Consider the following 20,233-nt stretch of genomic DNA (forward strand, 5'->3'; position numbering starts at 1 on the left):
TTTAATCCTGTTGGTTTCTTTGGAACTCTCAATGGTGGTAGTTTATCCATTATAGACTGGAAATTAATCAGAAAATATCTATAATTTGGTATTAAAATTATGTTGCAATTACAGATGATGAACGTAGGAATCCAATGGAAGTCAGATTTTAAAAGATTAAACTTAGAGAGATCACCATAAACTAACTTTAAAATCAATATTCAGAGTCAGTGTCAATTAAAAATAGTCAACTTTACATTTGACAGTATAATTGTAATAAACTCGTTCAGACATGTACAGTAATATCTCTGATATCATTCAAATAGTTTATTGACAAGACTAAGGGACGTTTCTGAAAGTCTAGCAGGTTTTAATATCATTCATTAAAACTCACCTTCATTTGATCAGAACGTAACCTGATATTTTCAGCTTTCACAAACTTCAATGCTTCTTTCAGAGAATTGATCTACAATTTAAAAGAACATCTGTCATTAGAAAAATACTTTATTACGGGGATGAATCCTCTATGGGTTCTTTAGAGATAATTTAAAAATATACCTATTAAAAAAATAAAGAAAGGTGTTTACCTGTTGAAGTAATAATGGTGAATCAGATACACTACCAATAATAGATGAAGGTAGAGGACTAGATGGTGATGTAGCTAGAAATACATAATTCATTAATTATATGATACACACATCTTAGAACATACTACTTTGGATTTTTAAAAAATTTATTTCCTCAAGAAACATTAGATCTAATTCTTCAAATGTGCGAAACGGAATATAATTCGATAATCAACTTGTATAATCAACTTACGAGTTTGTCCTGATTTCCTATCCAATCCCTCTAATAATGATTTCTTGGATAAAACTTTCAATCTTTCACGTAAGTCTAATTTCTCTTGTTCTAGAGCATCAATATCAGCTTGTAATGTATCACAAGTTTCTTCAAATTCTCTGTTGGTAGAAATAATGTAAATTCAACTCTGAGTTAAAGAGATTGTGAAGAGGTTGTTTTGTTATAAGGGACACAGATATCATTGACTTCAACCTTACAATTTTAAGTCAGGCATTGTCATTCTAGCAATTCCATAAGCGTGGGGCATAAGCATTTTATGACATCACTAATTATCTCTCAATTAAAGTGACAAAGTTTGATTATAAGGTCTTAAAGGATCCAATACAAGATTTTTCAACAGGAACGGTCTGATCTATCTTTGGAGCATACTTCTCTCGTTTCTTAGAATGAATGGTTAATTCATCCAATTTTCTCTGTAATTTCTCCAATCTTTCTTCACCATCTTTAGAAGCATTTTCTAATTTCTTCTCCAATAATCCAACCCTTACTTGTTGTTCACTCATTTCCTCTTGCTATCAATACAGAAACATTTATTTACATAATACAAACTGTTTCCCCTTACACTAAATCTGTTCTTATTAGAGGAATCTATTTTAGATATACACTATATATCAATAAGAGTATATATTCATCAGTTGGAATTACCAGGTAATGACATGATATATCCATTAAACTAAATAATTATTGAAACAAGCTTCTAAGTATGCTTCAAAATAGCTTAGTTTAATCAATTATTTATAAATTGTTTATTAATTGATTTATATAATAAAAAATATTAAAATAGAACCTGCACAAAAATGTTGCTGTTACTCAGGAGTTTCATGCTATGCCATCTTCAGACAACTGACCTATATAATTCAGCCTGTGTCCCCACTGAAGTTGGACCCAACTATAGGTCAGTTGTCTGAAGATCATTAATATTTCCCACGATTTGCTAGTAAAGCGGGAAATTATTGTATGTTTGATTTGTTAATGTAGACACGTGATAATTTGATCACGTGGTGGTTACCTTCCTCGGTAACTGTACGCCATTCTCTAGTCTACCTTCCTACGAGACGCAAAGTTATGGATGCTTTGGAGGTACAAGAAGCCATTAGCCGCGAGGTCAAAGGATTCAGGTTTCACAGAATGATCTCCTAACTAATATCACAACACTTATGGATGCAAGATTATCGGTTGTCCAACAAAATATACAGGCCTCCCAGAAAGATATTTCAACATTACAGATGAACCGAATTCAAGACACAATATGTGATAAATACTCATTTCAACGCAAGGGTAATGAGAACCAGTATCGACACGAAGCCAAAGTTTTAAGAAAGCTGAGAGAAACTCAAGCACAACTTGATGAACCAGGGCTAGACATGGGCGGTAAAATCAAAATTAAAAGAAGGTATTGATCTAGTTCTAGAGAGGCAGAAATTGATTAAATTGGCTGACTCTTCTGAATTGGGATGGAAAGTCGTGTCAGAGTACATCGCAAATCCAATCGCCGAAAACTCAGACGACGAGAAGAAGATTTTTAGAGCTCAAGCACGTGCTGAAAGAAAATGCAAGGCAGAAAAATTGAAGAGGAGAGCACCACGAACTACCCCTTATCAACGAAAAGATAGAGAGAAATCATCGACCACAGCCGTTAAACCTGGTAGATGTTTTAGTTGCGGGAAATATGGTCACTGGGCGGACAATTGTTCCGAGAATAAAGAGAAGAAGTTAAGTACAATTTACCCTTTTGAATGTTTGAAAACTAAAGCTAATGTTGAGCCAAGCACGCTTTTTATTCAAAACGAGGCTATCATTAACGGCATTATACCGTTACTTAATGTCGATAGTTTTAACGGTTCACTCAGTCATAACACTGTAGAGGTTTTGACACCGATTGGTAGGTTGAGAGAACATATAGGCGAATGGCAGTCTATCACTGACAAAATTTACATTCTCGACGTCATCCGCAACGGATACAAAATTCCGTTGAAAACAGAACCAAATGATATTTGTATTAAGAATAATAAATCGGCACTTGATAACAGTGAATTCGTTCAATCAGAAATTAAAGCGTTGTTAGAAAAGAGGCTTGTAACAGAGGTTCAAACAAAGCCAAAAATTGTTAACCCTTTAACGGTTGCATCCAATAAAATAAAGTTGAGATTAGTGTTAGATTGTAGACACATCAATCCACATCTTTTCAAATATCGTTTTAAATATGAGGATTCAAAATTGGCAAGAGATTTATTTATCAAAGGCGATTATCTCTTTTCCTTTGATATCAGGTCTGCTTATCATCATTTAGAAATTTTTGAATTACATAAACAGTATTTAGGTTTCTCGTGGATTTTCGAAGGAACGACAAAGTATTTATTTACAATGTCTTACCATTCGGTATTTCAACAGCTGGTTATATTTTCACTAAGTTTTGAGAGAGGTCGTTAAACATTTTAGATCGAAAGGAAGTAAACTCATCATGTTTTTTGATGACGGATTAGGTGGAGAATCAAATTTAGAAAAATGCCACGACTTGAGTCTCGAAGTCAGGAGTAAGCTTGATCAGTTGGGCTTTTTAATCGCACATAAAAAGTGCATTTGGTTTCCTTGTCAAAAGATTCAGTGGTTGGGTTATATTTGGGACACAGAATGGGCCGAATTTTCTTATCAGAGGCCCGTATTAACAAGGCTGAATTATGTTTGAGAGATATTTTAGATAAGGTTTATCATAATGGAAAAACGTTGTTTAACGTAAAAGTGATAGCAAGCATAGTAGGCCAAATTATATCTATGCAGATAGTTTTCGGTGACGATGTTCGTTTGTACACACGATATTTGTACGATTGTGTTATGGGCATGGCTAGCTGGAATGCTAAAATCAAGCTATCGCATGAAGCTTTATTAGAAATAGAACATTGGAACAGCTCTTTGAAAAAGCTTAATTGGCAGGGGGCCGATATTTGCACAGTCGTGGTGAACGACATATTTGATTTTGAGATCTTTTGTGATGCCTCAGATGTAGGCTTTGGCGGTTATTTTACCGCAGAGGGTAAGTCAATGAATTTGATGACGCACTCATTGAGTGGTTTATGGAGTAAATTTGAGTCAGTCCAGAGTTCTACATGGCGTGAGCTGGAATGTGTGAGGCGTTTTTTATTGAATTTTCAGTATTCATTTACAAACAGTCAGGTAAAATTGTTATCAGACAATCAAAATGTCCCACACATATTGAAAGTGGGTAGTAGCAAAGTTAAACTGCAAACATTGGCAATGGATGTTAGAAAGACTTGCAGCGCACAAAATGTTAAGATTACAACCGGATGGATTCCCAGGCAACAAAACAAATTGGCCGATAAATTGAGCAGAGTAGTAGATCATGACGATTGGTCAATAAAAGACGATATATTCCAACAGTTAAACACCACATGGGGGCCATTCGATATAGACAGATTTGCTACACATTATAATGCTCAATGCTTACGATTCAATTCTAAAATATGGCTTCCAGGCACGGAAGCTATCGACGCTTTTAGCGTTAATTGGCATGGTTACAACAATTGGTTAGTTCCCCCACCGAACTTAATCGCTAAAGTTTTACACAAGATGATGTCTGACAGGGCTCATGGGACACTGGTTTTGCCAGAATGGAAGTCAGCTCCGTTTTGGCCAATTTTAACAAATGCTTTTCGCATTGTATTTTAATTTCAGGATTGAGATTAGACTATTATGTCAAAAGAGCAGTAGATGAAGGCAACGTAGTTTCTCCGGAATTGGACGAATTGGCCGGTAACCTAACAAATTATTTGGTGGATTCTAAAAGCGACAATACCAATAAGAAGTACTTATTGTCTTTTAACAGATGGAGGTCATTTTGCGTTAAACACGGTATCCCTGATCTGCTGGCTCAACCTATATATGTAGCTTTATATTTAACGTCGTTAATAGACACTAAGTCTTTGTTTCAGTCAGTTAAACGGGTGAATGGCCGCCCAGTTATTAAAAAGGACCCAATTCCAGTCGGAGTAATTATAAATTTGTGTGAAATGCATAAGGTTTCAAATGATTTATTGATAATAAGAGATTTGGCTATGATCGTTTTGAGTTTTGCAGGTTTTTTAAGATACGACGAACTAAGTAACTTAAAATGTTGTGATTTAACTTTATACGACGAATATATCAAGATTAACATAGCACACAGTAAAACAGATCAATACAGACAGGGAAATGAAATTTCGATTGCTAAAGGAAACACAGTTGCATGTCCATTGCTTATTTGACAACGTTATATGGATTTGTGTAATTTAGATTTGAAATCAGATCATTACATTTTTAAACCAATTTTCAGGTCAAAGGATTCTTGCAAGTTGATATATATGAATAAGAAATTAAGCTATTCTACAGCTAGAGCAAACATACTTAAGAGATTAAAGTCTATGGCACCGCATTTGAATATTGGATTACATTCTTTAAGATCTGGCGGTGCTACTGTTGCCGCAAATAGGAACGCAAACAAAAGATGTATCAAACGGTCACGGTCGATGGAAAACCGACTTCTCTAAAGACGGTTATATTTCGAATTCTCTGAGCACCCGCTTAGACGTTTCAGCGCATCTTGGCCTGTAGGTTTATTATGTTTAATTATAAATACAATACTGTTACGCTTTCATACACAACCCTTTCTCTGGTTTTTTCTATAGCACAAGGTGGGCTTATCGGCAAATCTATCAGATTGTTATTATTTGGTCTTAATGGAGAAGAGAATATACTTAATATTTCCTGCGATTTGCTAGTAAAGCGGGAAATTATTGTATGTTTGATTTGTTAATGTAGACACGTGATAATTTGATCACGTGGTGGTTACCTTCCTCGGTAACTGTTTGTATACAAACGCCATTCTCTAGTCTACCTTCCTACGAGACACAAAGTTTAATTTTATTTCAATATTATTAGAAATATATTCCCGAATACAAGTCTGGGTATCGACTCTCGAGACGACTTTTGCATTAGGTATCAGACACAGGTTTCCAGAGTTTATTTTCATTATTTCAATGTTTTTGATCTTTGGTTTTTCCTGACCGGCAAAGTCGTTTACGACGGAGTATTCAGTTAGAGAATATGAGTAATATAATTTTAAGAGTAATTTATTAAATTCTATGAATATATATCTGTATATAGGTTGTTGCTTATAATTTATGCATATTTGTTTACGATGTATTACTATCGACACATAATATGTTATTATGTACATAGTTTTTCGTTAATAAAAACCGGCATCTATAGCACAAGGTGGGTTTATCGGCAAATCTATCAGATTGTTATTATTTGGTCTTAATGGAGAAGAGAATATACCAAAGCGTTATTTTAGGTTCTGTTTTAATATTTCTATACTGCTCTACAATTGATGTATTGAGCACTACTTTAACAGTGAGTTTTGTTTTAATAGTTCTATATTGCTCTACAATTGATGCATTGAGCACTACTTTAACAGTGAGTTTTGTTTTAATAGTTCTATATTGCTCTACAATTGATGCATTGAGCACTATTTTAACACTGAGTTTTGTTTTAATATTTCTATATTGCTCTATATTTGATGTATTGAGCACTACTTTAACAGTGAGCTCTGTTTTAATAGTTCTATATTGCTCTACAATTGATGCATTGAGCACTATTTTAACACTGAGTTTTGTTTTAATATTTCTATATTGCTCTATAATTGATATATTGAGCACTATTTTAACACTTAGTTTTGTTTTAATATTTCTATATTGCTCTACAATTGATGTATTGAGCACTATTTTAACAGTGAACTGTTTTAATATTTCTATATTGCTCTATAATTGATGTATTGAGCACTATTTTAACACTGAGTTTTGTTTTAATATTTCTATATTGCTCTATAATTGATATATTGAGCACTATTTTAACACTGAGTTTTGTTTTAATATTTCTATATTGCTCTACAATTGATGTATTGAGCACTATTTTAACAGTGAACTGTTTTAATATTTCTATATTGCTCTACAATTGATGTATTGAGCACTACTTTAACAGTGAGTTTTGTTTTAATAGTTCTATATTGCTCTACAATTGATGCATTGAGCACTATTTTAACACTGAGTTTTGTTTTAATATTTCTATATTGCTCTATAATTGATGTATTGAGCACTACTTTAACAGTGAGCTCTGTTTTAATAGTTCTATATTGCTCTACAATTGATGCATTGAGCACTATTTTAACACTGAGTTTTGTTTTAATATTTCTATATTGCTCTATAATTGATATATTGAGCACTATTTTAACACTGAGTTTTGTTTTAATATTTCTATATTGCTCTATAATTGATGTATTGAGCACTACTTTAACAGTGAAAATATTTTATTATTGGATTTATATAATTATACTATGATTCTATCGTATAATTTTGACACCAGTTAAGTCCACTTATGAACAAAGACTCATTCTGACCAAGTTTAAAATTTTCATCCTATGAAGTAGTATACCTTTTAAACTTTATATGAATTACAATGGTCATATTGCAAAATCAAACTTACTTTCATCTTGAAAAGTTTCTTTAATTCTTTAATATCTTCTTCTTTAGTATCCAGTTTAAATTTCATGACTTCTATATCAGCTATCTGAGCTTTAACTGTACTAGCTCTCTGTTTTACTGGTGGTAATGCCTATAAATAACATATATGACAATTGTGAAAAATTCTTTAATAATAATGAGAACATATCTTTATATGCAGTCAAGGAATTTAAATTGTGTCCAGCATAAAGTGTATTCTAAAACTCTTCTCAATAAAAATATACAATGCTCAGTAAACCAGTTGCCAACTTTTTTATAATAATATCATCATATATACCAAAATCAAAACACTTGTTTTGGCCAAGATTAGATTGTGTTAATACAAGAATAATACAGTTCAACATAATCTTGCTATGGACATGACCTACCAAATACCAAAGGAAATGACTTCAGATTCTCCAAGAGTTTTAATAAAAATAATATCTAGCACATAAAACAGAAAAATACCACAGAAAGAAAAGAAAACAAGCAAGGAAGTATTTTTCATGGCTCAAAATGCAATGATATTAGTGGAAAAGATATTAAACATCAAACCACATTAATATCCAAATAAACAGTCATACCAAAATACTGAGAAATAATTTTTCTGGAATATCAAATGCAAATTGCTTGCTGAATCAATTTTATTTTCTCCAAGTAGATGCAGAATAACCATAAGATATCCATTTTCCTCAAATAATCATATATGAAAAAGGCATAGTTGAGGAAAAAGAAGAAGAAAAAACAGGGTCATTTGAAATACTTATATATATACTTGTATATGTTAGGTTTCCATGACAACTTACCTCAACCTTTCCTGGCTATAACAGTTTACATGAATATAATAATTAATACAACAGATACCTTCAGCAGAAATTTGATACCATGCAATGATGATATTGGCAATTAAATGTTCTAATAAGATAAGCTTCATGAAGTGAATGATAACTGTACTAAAGTGCGTAAAATAATTATAATGCAGTGCAGACATTTACATGCAAAAAAGACCAACAGATTTCAATAAACAACAATAACAAAACAACATAGGTGCCTTTTATATCAAAAACATTTAATCACTGTACAGTACCTTAGCCTCCCTTGTTCCATCAAAATCATATTCACCATTTTCCATAGCATTGGCAAGTTTATTCATGGTTCCAACAACTTTACCAAATGATAGTCTAAAAAAAAGAAGATACTAACATTGAACAGCTGATTGAGGAAAGTAAAATAGCATTTTCTTATTATTGAATAAAAATCCTATTGGTGGTGCCAGATGCAGACAACAGACTTTTGCATAGAAGGAAATTTATTTGTCAGATAAATTATTTGTCTCCTCATAACAAAATGTACAAAGAACAACCTGAACCTTGTTATAAGGTCAAACAACAGGAATAAATGGTATAATACATTCAAGTTTTTCAAGATTCAAAGGTAAAGCACTGAGCACTATACTCTACATACAGAAAGTTATTAGTTACCTCAAACTATCATAGGGTCCACTGTCATCTTTATCATAGATCTTATCTACAGCTTGATACGCTAACTCTTCCATTTTCTTAGGCATTAATCCTTCAGCATCTAAAAAACATCACTCATGCTTTATTTCTATTCCACACTATAGAAGGGCAAAAGGTTGAAAAGGAATATGTAAACAAAGGTGATGAAATAAAACATACTTGATATTGAATAAAACTTAGTGCAAAAGTCTAACAAAAATTATAAAATAAATCATTCTGATCAAGGTATAAATAAAAATAAGTCTTAGAAAAATAAAAATAAAAACAAGATTCCACAACCAAATCCATGTTAATATTTGAATTTTTAGATATTACAAATATACATAATACCAAAACCAGTATATTTAGAGAAAGTCTACTGATAAAGATGAGAGACGAATTTAAGAAAGAACTAGCTTGAATGAAAAAATTAATGTATTTTCAGCTCCAAAAGATAAATGATATAAATATGATAGTTTAATATACAATTATAACATAACTTGTTGACTCTTATAGTATATTGATAGATACCATCCAGAATAGATCAAAACTTCAGGATTCTCTACCTAACGGTATTTCTCTATATTAAAGTTATTAATAATATGATACAGTTTTTCTATACCACATTTAGTTTTTATGAAATTATGTGGCTGACATTTTGTCCAAAATAACAGTAAGAGACTACATATTAAGCAATGATGTTCTGGCCTAGTATACCAGTGTTAGTAACTATCTCAACCATGTTCCTGTAGTTCTTATTAACTGGTTCAATCCATTAAAACAACAAATCAAACATGCTTACTAATATGACACACCTTTTCATATAAGTATTTAAGTACAACATTCGCTTTTAGGGACAAACCCGGGTAGTAACATCTCTCAAATATTATTTGAATACCAAAAAAAATATGTAAATATAGGCGTTATTGAAATTAGTTAAAATCCAAGGGATTCTAAAAGTACCTTTCTTACTCCTTGCAGTTTCTGGAATTTTTCAATGATATACCAAATCAACAATTTGCATACACATCAATCAAATATTACATGCTTACACTTATTTTCAAGCAATCACTCAACATAGCACATATTACTTCATTATCAAAGAACTAGACATGCTTTATCGACATCTAATAAGAACTTAAAATGAAATCTATTTGTCAACTGAAAATTTTCAATTTAAGAGGGTGATAAATACAATGTTTCTCATTTACTTCAAAGGCATAGCCCTGATACAAACTAGAGCTTAAAGTAGTTCATAAGTTTGTTATTGACTTAATAAGATCATTAAGTATCTCAACCACTGATAGATCCGAAATAGTATTTCATTTGATTATCAACTTCAAATCATCCACAAAAATATTCATCAAATAAACTAACAAGATCAAAGAGAAAAGAAAATATTTTGATAAATTGTATATTTAACAATAAATTGTTGAATACCATGCCATGCTGTAAAAATCAAGCTAAGATTGTAATGAAAGTTTTCAATGAAATGATATATCCTATTCTTTCAAAGGGCCAACGTCTGCATTCTGAGCAAATTCACAAATCAAACAATACAATTTTCTGTAAGATTAGAATTCTAGCAAGGCAAAGAAAATAGAAACTATATTAAAATGTCTAATAGAAACTTGGCAAGCTATAATAATAATAATTATAATTATGAAACATGGCAGTAGCTGTTTACCATTATATGTATCCAAATCTTGTCCCCCTGTTAAAATAAATATTGTATAACCATGGACGATATATAATGATTGACTTTCATATATAATGAAATCTCTAGTATTAGCTCATGTGATCTTTGATGTTCACGATTTCTGGCACAAAACTGACTAAACTGTAAATGCTACAAGTGTCACTGTACACCATAATACATGATATATCTATTACATTTAGAATTGTACAATGATGGCAACACTTTGGCTTATATATTAACATTAATTCTGTCTTCCTGTGAAATTGTAGAAAAGAAAGCTATGTAAGAAATAAAAGCAACAACACAGCAAATAAAGAAGCCATAGTGATCACTACAATAATAAGCAACATTGTCTTTTAAACTTTAATTAAATATATCTACAAAATATTTTTTGTTTTTCAGCAAAGATATTAAGTTAATTTATCACTTTATAGAAAGAGAAGACATTAAACATACCTGTCATAATTGAAGCCTGTTGCATGGCACCAATGGCAACAAATCTTAAAGTTTTACTGATTTTACAGACATTGGAACTCATATCTGATATTAAATCTTTAACCTAGTAAATATATAATATTTCATAGTAATATTCAAGTCAAGATATTTGTGAGCATCAAGAAAAGATTAAATACATAAAAAATCCAGGCCAGTTTATTTCAATTTGACATAAAATTAACAGTATGTTGGAATTTGTAAAATTATGTAACATTTACAGAACTAATATATATATCCAACCATCAATGATATCATAATAACAATTATAGCTGACAATTGACAGTTGATGACTAGCGTCTCCAGTCATTTGTCTTGTCACAAAATAACAAGATCCATATTTATTTATAATACAAATGTAAGTAATCTTCTAGATACAGATGACCCTAATTGTACCATTTCAAAGTGAACAAGTTGGAATCTATCCACTGAGCATCTGTGACTCTCCAAAACCTGTCAACATTTACCTCTTTAGAGAAAGTAAGTGGTGTGGATGATGAGGAACCTTCTTGGGGTAATCTTCTTTTTATCTGAAAAATAAAGTAGAATATTTACAGAATTTTTCTTGACCTGAAACACAAATAAGGTAATTTACTTCTTTCAGTGTAGTTTACATTCTTACTTAATGTCTGAATTTCTATTATATATGTTATGAAATGCTGAAATACATTACAGATTTACCTTTCTAGCACACATCTTAGTATCTTGATTACAAGTCTCTAGATCTCTCATCAATATACTAAACTCACAATTCTCCTGTCCTGGCTGTAAAAATAATATAAATCCTTCTATTTTCTCTCAAAGAAAAAGAGAAACCCACTAAAATACAATTAAAAGACAACAAGAATATGATGATTGGTTTTCCAATGCATACTATATGATAAAATCCAACTGATTTATTAGTGATTTTCCAGCCCAGCTATACCAAACTAAATATATTTACTTACCATAATAAGAATTTTAAGTCTAGTAATATCAGTCTGTAGACAATCTGAAGCACTGACAGCTAATTTAACATTATCAGATAATAAAGATGTACAATCAGTCTTCTCATTAACAAGATGTACGCTGTACAGTTGCTGAAAGGAAGAATAATACATATTAATCATATGTACAAGACATTGCTCTATAAAACCAGTATAGCAATGATGAGTTTGAACTACACAACACAGCCTAATAAAAATTTGACAATCTCACAGAGTTACAGTGTTAACAATACAATATTCAGAATTTCATTTTCATTGCAAAACTGTAAAGAAATTAGCGATATCGATACAAACTTTGCAGGGTACTTTTGGATTTTATCAGAAGATTCAATGAACTGTTGTAATAAAACAGCAATACTTACAGAGAAGAAACCAATAGATTTCTCTAATAGATCTAATGAAACAGTTTCATCTAGTTGATCTTTACGTAATAAATCTATAAAATAATCTACAGATTTCTCATGAGCTGACATTTCTGGTAATAAGGTACCAACTTTGGTAAATAATTCTACACTACAGTTATTGAGAGCACTGCAATATAAAATTGTTAGAATATTGTGTACAATAAAACTCCTAGTAGTAGTATACCATGCGATTGTGTTCTGATATCAAATGTTATATCTTCCTCTAATATCAATCGAGGATTATGAAATGTAGATAAAAATCAACCACTAAAGAACCATAACTGTTAAATTTTTATATACTGGTATTTATTTTTCATTGAGTTTTTAAATAGTAAATGAATTAATTGGAGGAGCCGTATGGCCATCTTTCCTAGTTTAGATAACTGATTTGATAAACAGGATTAAAGATTTCATACCTTTCATATTGTTTCATAGTAGCTTGTAGAATATTGAGCAATAATATTAAATGATTAGCAAAACTAATTTGTTCAGCTCTTTGACTCTTTAATACATCAGGCCTTTCTATAGCTTTCTCTCCCAGGTCAAACTGAAATATCAATACAAATATATCAACTCCATTCAAATAGAACTCATTAAATAAATCTCATAGAAGCAATTAATATCAAGACCATCCTTGAAATTTCAAGCTGTTACAAACTTTGTACTTTGTATTAAATGCAATAGTAACTATTCTAGTAACACAGAATGCAAAGATTTGATCCGATTGTACTCCAGTAAATACAGCTAATAAGAGCCCTAGATTATTGTGAATATGTGAAATAATATGTTGTCTTCTTCAAGCTCCAGATTTTTAATATATACAACAAAGGATATGATGCAAAATTTATCTCTTTATAGGCATAGGTACATAACATACCTTGACTTTAATTTGAGATGCCAATAAATCTGATTTATTAATAATTCTAGGTACCATCATTAATACACTAACAGCATCATGATCACCTATAATCATATATACTAATTATTAAAGATAAATCTGATTTATCAATAATTCTAGATACTATCATAAATACACTAACAGCATCATGATCACCTATAATCATACATAATAATTATTAAAGATAAATCTGATTTATTAATAATTCTAGATACTATCATTAATACACTAACAACATCATGATCACCTATAATCATATATACTAATCATTGAAAATAAATCTGATTTATTAATAATTCTAAGTACCATCATTAATACACTAACAGCATCATGATCACCTATAATCAGATATAATAATTATTGAAGATAAATCTGATTTATTAATAATTCTAGGTACCATCATTAATACACTAACAGCATCATGATCACCTATAATCATATATACTAATCATTGAAAATAAATCTGATTTATTAATAATTCTAAGTACCATCATTAATACACTAACAGCATCATGATCACCTATAATCATATATACTAATTATTGAAGATAAACCTGATTTATTAATAATTCTAGGTACTATCATTAATACACTAACAGCATCATGATCACCTATAATCATATATAATAATTATTGAAGATAAATCTGATTTATTAATAATTCTAGATACTATCATAAATACACTAACAGCATCATGATCACTTATAATCATATATAATAATTATTGAAGATAAATCTGATTTATTAATAATTCTAGATACTATCATAAATACACTAACAGCAACCTGATCACCTATAATCATATATAATAATTATTAAAGATAAATCTGATTTATCAATAATTCTAGATACTATCATTAATACACTAACAGCATCATGATCACCTATAATCATATATAATAATTATTGAAGATAAATCTGATTTATTAATAATTCTAGGTACCATCATATACTAACAGCATCATGATCACCTATAATCATATATACTAATTATTAAAGATAAATCTGACCAAGTACTAATACATTACACTAATTAGAGCCTACTTCCAAAATGGTACTGGTGTCAATTCTTTGGAACCATTTAATGACACAATGGTCTCACTGTTACTTTTAGATTAATTGTACAAATTGAATAGTTATAGAACAATTATCTAAATATACGTACCACCTCGGTTTAAGAAAGTATCTGGCATAAAGGATAATAACATTTGAACATGAGCATTGGCTTGCTGTACTTCTAATTTACGTAGTTCCATATCAATAGTCTGAAATTTCAATTAATAAAGAATCAGAGATGTAAGTGACCTTTGAATTCATATTGAATCTGTTGGGAAACCTAGGCAGCAAAGCGTTTCACACTTCTTATCCAGAAAAGAAATGAATCTGCAACTCTTTTCCATTTCCTGAATTCCGCAAATTCTCGGAATTCTTACATCTGTGAAAGATAATTGCAAAACAGTTAATATCTAGGATAACACACACATACACAGTGCAATGTTGAAAAAAATTAAAATGATCTTAGATATAAGAATAAAAAAAATTAATTCAGGTCTGATGCTCAAAAATGTATTAACTATCTTGAGTATTTAAATAGAGTAGATAATAATCATTACCTTAGCATAAGCTTTAGTTTCAGCAAATCTAGCTTTAAAATCAAACTCAATCGTGGGTGTTTCAACAGCCTTCTGTTCACTCTCTTGTTGTTTACTTCTCAATTCTTTGTTGGTATCCTAAAATTATACATATCATATTCGAACATTAGAATATTAGATAAATTCATAAATATCTATTAAAAAACTTGAAAACTTTTAAACCTAAAAGTGACATCAAGGACAAGAAAGAAACCTCAAAAATGTATACATTGTTAAGGTTTCAGAGATACCATTTCTGAGACCAACGGTCATTTTTTGTTAGGGTGTTACGATAAGACAAGAGTGTCTGGTTTAAGTGTGATAAATGTGATATCTATCATTACGTACATCTGAATATTGAGATAAAGTGTAAATTATATATATTAAAGGTAACATTATTCACCTGTAGTTGTTTAACCAAATCTCTAAACTTAGCAATAGTCTTTTCATAATCAGCACAAGTTTCAGCACTACCTTCTAGTTTACGATATGCCTGGAATAACAATAATAAATTACTAATAAACAGAAATACACAAATAAATATGATAATCTAAAGGGACGGATTAACAAATCAAGTGATATCTTTCAAGATTAAAAATATTTTAGGTGATAGGTACTGACCTCTGCCACACGACCCTGAGCTAAATCAAGCTCTTCTCTTAACTCTAATTCAGTTTCTCGAGCATTCTCTTGTATTTCTTCATTCATCTCATGTAAAGTTTCTAAATCAGCATTCTCTTCTCTTAAACCATTAATTTGATCTTCTAAAGCTAAGTTCTTCTCAGCTAATGATTCTACCATTTCTTCTGCTCCAAGTGCTGCATCAACCTGAATGGTAATTTCATATAGAGTTCTATATCTCACAAATATTTCATATATTTAGAGTTCGATAGAGATCATTCAAAACATACAAGAGAACAATTCACTTTATTTTCAGGTCCAATACATGTACAATCATATTATCTAACAGAAAAATTTCCAGTTAATGGTTTCAGTTGTCCCTGAACACTATGATTGACCACTGACAGGTGTTTGTTAATAATCAGATCTACTAGGTACAGCATAATTCGGTACAGTATTTTACTAGAGTGTCTTTAAATCTATTCACTATTTGTAACTACCAATCACATGTGCCTCTAAATTTTGGTAATTTACCTGTTCTTTAAGTTCAATCATTTGTTCATGTAATTCTGATACTTCAGTTTGTAACTTATCTTTATCTTTCTGTAAATTCATAATATCTGTTTTCATCTTGTCATTCTGTTTTACTAATGTTTGGTTTTCAGATTTCTCTTGATTTGATAAGTCACGTAATCTGTAATACAAATTTGTCATAGTAAAATATTTTCCAAATGCAATAATTTAGAACTTTTATGACAATGTATTTTAAATAGGCCTCTATAGAAATGTAGAAATACTAATTTACAATAAAGATGAAGCATTGGTTTAGCAAGTAAGAGTTGCCTGTGTATTTATTCTGATATGAACTTGTATGTAATATCCTCATTCTAGAAAGTTAGCATAAAGCAATTATCTTACTTTACAAGAGCATCTTTCAATCTTTCATTCTGTTGTTCAAGCTGTTTTTGTTCAAAGGTTGCTGCTACACCCTCTTTTCCTGTAAATATACAGAACCATATCAAATCATAACAGATTGATTGTTTAAGTGGCTTCATACTGGGTGGGATGTGGCAAGCTGTTTATTGTATGAAATTTATTAGATTATTTCAAAAAGTAATAATCAACAGGTTATGAAGCATACAATTATATCAAGAACTGTTACCATACCTTGATCAGTTATTTCACCTCTCAAAATTTCTAAATCTAGAGTGACCTCTTCTAATTTCTCTTTTAGAGAGTCCACTTCCTGTTGTAATCCTTCTGCTTTTTCTTCTGCCATTTCTTTATCTAATGTAGCTATTTCTATTGTCTCCGATGTATCTGCCATTTCTTCTTTATACCTTTCAAACTGGTCTTGAGTGTCTTTCAATTCCTAAATATTGAGATAGATAAAAATACATCAAAATAGAAAAAATACAGAATATAAATCTAAAAGACTTTTAGAATTCATTTCAATAATAACCAACTGATAACACTGTTTAAAAAAATATATACAATGTGAACTGTAGAAGTGTCTCAATAGTTGCTGAACACAATTTTCCGATACCAACCTTTTTAGTTGTCTGTAGTTGTCTCTGAAGATCACCTTGAGTTTCTTGTATTTTCAACTTGTGCTCTTGAAGCTGTTGAAGTTGAATCTTGAGTTTATCTGCTTCTTTTATCTTTGCTCTATCCTCTCCTCGTTTAATCTTAATGGTTTCTAATTTTTCATTTAAATCTCTAATTTCAGCTTTCAATCCATCAATCTCTTGTTGTTGTTGTAGATTAGAGATCTGATCATCTACTGTTGTTTCTAGGGTCTTGATTGCTGATGGAATTTCAGGCTATATGATAAACAAATTAATTCAAGAATAAAAATAACACATGACACTAGTGCTGGAAATCAATTTAAAAACTCATCATCAATAATTGGAAATATATCGATAATCAATAAAAATCGTAATATTGATATTCAAATGTTAGGCCTGGAAGTCTAGTCATTTTAAGTCCTGTTTGAGCTACCTGCCACTTGTATGTAATGCTAATATGTGTATTGTGTATATGACCAATCTCTTTGTTTAAAGGATGTTAAAAGTGAAATTTTTATATAATTCACAAGATTAGTTTTCGTTCATATCGCCATCGGCATAAATGAATGGTTCTTGACAACCAAGCCAACTACAATCGTGTGAAAAATAAAGTGAAAGTAATGCTGGAATATCGGTACCTATATGCAGTTAATTATATATGCATAATAACTAATATTTGTACTAATTTATTGTGAATGAGAAAATAATGGAAGGCAAATTTCATTAATGATTGTTATGATCATATACAATCAAAGAAATGGAAGAACATAATAGAATCAAGACTTTAGTTTAGTCTTAGTAGAATATATTAACAGCGATAACTGATTTTTTAGGTAATTATTCCCTGCACTATCCTAGAACTTATGTGTAATCCAAGAAGTCATTGAGAATTCAAACAAAAATTAACTTGTAAAAATTATAAACCATTTTTTCTAGCCATGATTTCATCCCATATAGCAATATTGTTTAGCCACAAAATAAACTGACCTGTGGTGGTGAGATTGAAGCAGGAGCAGGACTAGACTTCACTTCAGGAGCTGGCTTAGGGTTAGGTTCAGCTGCAGCTGCTTTAGGTTGTTGTGATGTTTTAGCAATACCTGATTTAGCTGGTGTTTGTTTGGGAGTACTTGTAGGAGCTGGTGTTTGTTTGGGAGTACTTATAGGTACTGGTGTTTGTTTGGCAGTACTTGTAGGAACTGGTGTTTGTTTGGCAGTACTTGTAGGTGCCTGTGTTTGTTTGGGAGTACTCGAGGTTGCCGGTGTTTGTTTGGCAGTACTAGTAGGGGCAGGTGAATCTGATCCAGGTATTTTAGATTTGGGAATACTAGATTCTCTAGCTGGAGTCTGACCTGGGTCGGGACTAGCTCTTGGCTTGGCTGGAGTCTTAGCAGCAGCATCTGCTAAATTTTCATTACCTACAAAGAGAAAAGTGATATGATTTTGGTGACCATTCAGTTCTACTAAATAAAATCTGTGGTAGGGCTGAGCGATATACCGGTATCACGATAAATACCGGTATAGGAATTTATATTGTTAATAATATCGCCTAATTAAAAAATACTATCATTCTACTATAAAATTCTGGTAAAATTCTACTATATAAAATATATGGTAATTATCAAATTTTTGTCCAGATAAGATCACCTACACAATTTTAACTAGTAACTTAATATTTGAAACAGATGTTTATTTCATGATGTTAAAGAGTGGGGTGTTTATAGAGATATTTATTGTTTTTATGTTACATTTAATATTTCTAGATCATAATTTTGTTTTAAAAACCAGTAAAAAACAAACTTAAAAAATATTGCGATGTATATACCCATATCGTGATATAATATTGTGATATCAACTTGAACTAATATCGCCCAGCCCTAATCTGTGGCTATATCATTAATATCAGTATCAAACTTTGATTTTCAACCAACCATTCCATGAAGAATTCAATCAGGCTAAAGAGAGAGTAAAACTTCCACTCACTTTTACCAACTAGACTTGGTGGGCGAATAAGAGATCGTCTCTTTTCAGTTTTATCTGCAGCTTTAGGTGTCGCAGCTGCAGGTGCTGGTGCCTTAGCAGGCGTAGGTGGAGCTGGCTCTCCTGCATTACCTCCATCTACAGCTGTAATCTTTCAAATACCAAATAATTATTAAAATATGATCTTAATCTTTCAAAACATAATTGTGCTATGACAGGTCTAATTAAACACCTTTTTCTAGAAGAAATGTCAAAAACGGGAAAGTCTCATCTAATTCATCAAAAATCTTTTTCTACATTTCTAGAATCTACCCCAGATCTAAATAATAAATAAATAAATACTTTATATTTTCAGAGTCAATGAAATGAAGTTGAATAGAAAAGATAATTACCTGAGATTGTCTAACAAATATACCATAATTATCAGGACAGGAAAAATATGTCTTGCCTTGAACAGTTCCATTATTTTTACCTTTTGGGTCATCCAAAACTACACCAATCCATTTTCCTACAAAAACATTCTAATGTGATCAAAGTTCATGATAGTTTCTTTACATTGTTGACTCAAAATTTTGTGAGGACTAAAATCTTGTCTATCCTTGCAATGTGAGAATTTGTCTGATTTTTTTTAAGTTTGATTTTCACTCATCTGCACATTGTATTCTTCTATAATGAAATAATCCTCAATTGGACACTCATTGAGTTGCTGGACTCAATTGTACCATTCAAATGTTTTACAAACCTGCAGAAAATAATGTCTGTCCAATGTACGCTACTGTTCCCAATATACCCTTTCCAGTAATTTCCACACGGGAACCAACCTTCATTGGTTTCCCTTCTGCCATCTCTGAAATATAAACAACAAAATTTGATAGAAGATAAAAGTATTTGGTGAGATAAAATCATTCAATTCAATTGCACTCATGAGTATGGACTGAAAATATCTGCTGAACAGGCATACTTGATGGATGACTAATAAATTAATAATTATTAATGGGGCCTAACAATCCAATCCAATAGCCTATTGATTATAATAACTTAACTTCTTAAAGGAAATAACTAACTTA

General features: G+C 30.9%; 2 protein-coding genes across 2 annotated transcripts; both read right to left on the minus strand.

Moving 5' to 3' along the window:
- Positions 1-736: 736 nt before the first annotated feature.
- LOTGIDRAFT_225833 (hypothetical protein) lies at positions 737-18,317 on the minus strand (the record flags this gene model as incomplete). Its single annotated transcript, XM_009050648.1, has 22 exons — positions 18,219-18,317; positions 17,172-17,366; positions 16,789-16,993; positions 16,540-16,618; positions 16,156-16,315; positions 15,622-15,828; positions 15,404-15,493; positions 14,983-15,099; positions 14,535-14,634; positions 13,349-13,434; positions 12,888-13,018; positions 12,430-12,598; positions 12,029-12,160; positions 11,763-11,846; positions 11,549-11,611; positions 11,044-11,148; positions 10,578-10,602; positions 8,873-8,972; positions 8,479-8,572; positions 7,375-7,503; positions 1,210-1,352; positions 737-938 (listed from the first exon to the last, which is right to left on the minus strand). Exons 3-22 carry the CDS (start codon positions 16,946-16,948, stop codon positions 737-739), a joined length of 2,376 nt encoding a protein of 791 aa, XP_009048896.1. The 5' UTR covers positions 16,949-16,993; positions 17,172-17,366; positions 18,219-18,317.
- A 1,157-nt stretch (positions 18,318-19,474) lies between these two features.
- Positions 19,475-20,020, minus strand: LOTGIDRAFT_140744 (hypothetical protein; the record flags this gene model as incomplete). Its single annotated transcript, XM_009050649.1, has 2 exons — positions 19,475-19,674; positions 19,909-20,020. Coding segments are annotated over 2 exons (312 nt in total), but the record flags the coding sequence as incomplete, so codon positions are not given.
- Positions 20,021-20,233: the final 213 nt, after the last annotated feature.

Source organism: Lottia gigantea (assembly GCF_000327385.1).
Source record: "Lottia gigantea unplaced genomic scaffold LOTGIsca_150, whole genome shotgun sequence".
NCBI lineage: Eukaryota > Metazoa > Mollusca > Gastropoda > Lottiidae > Lottia > Lottia gigantea.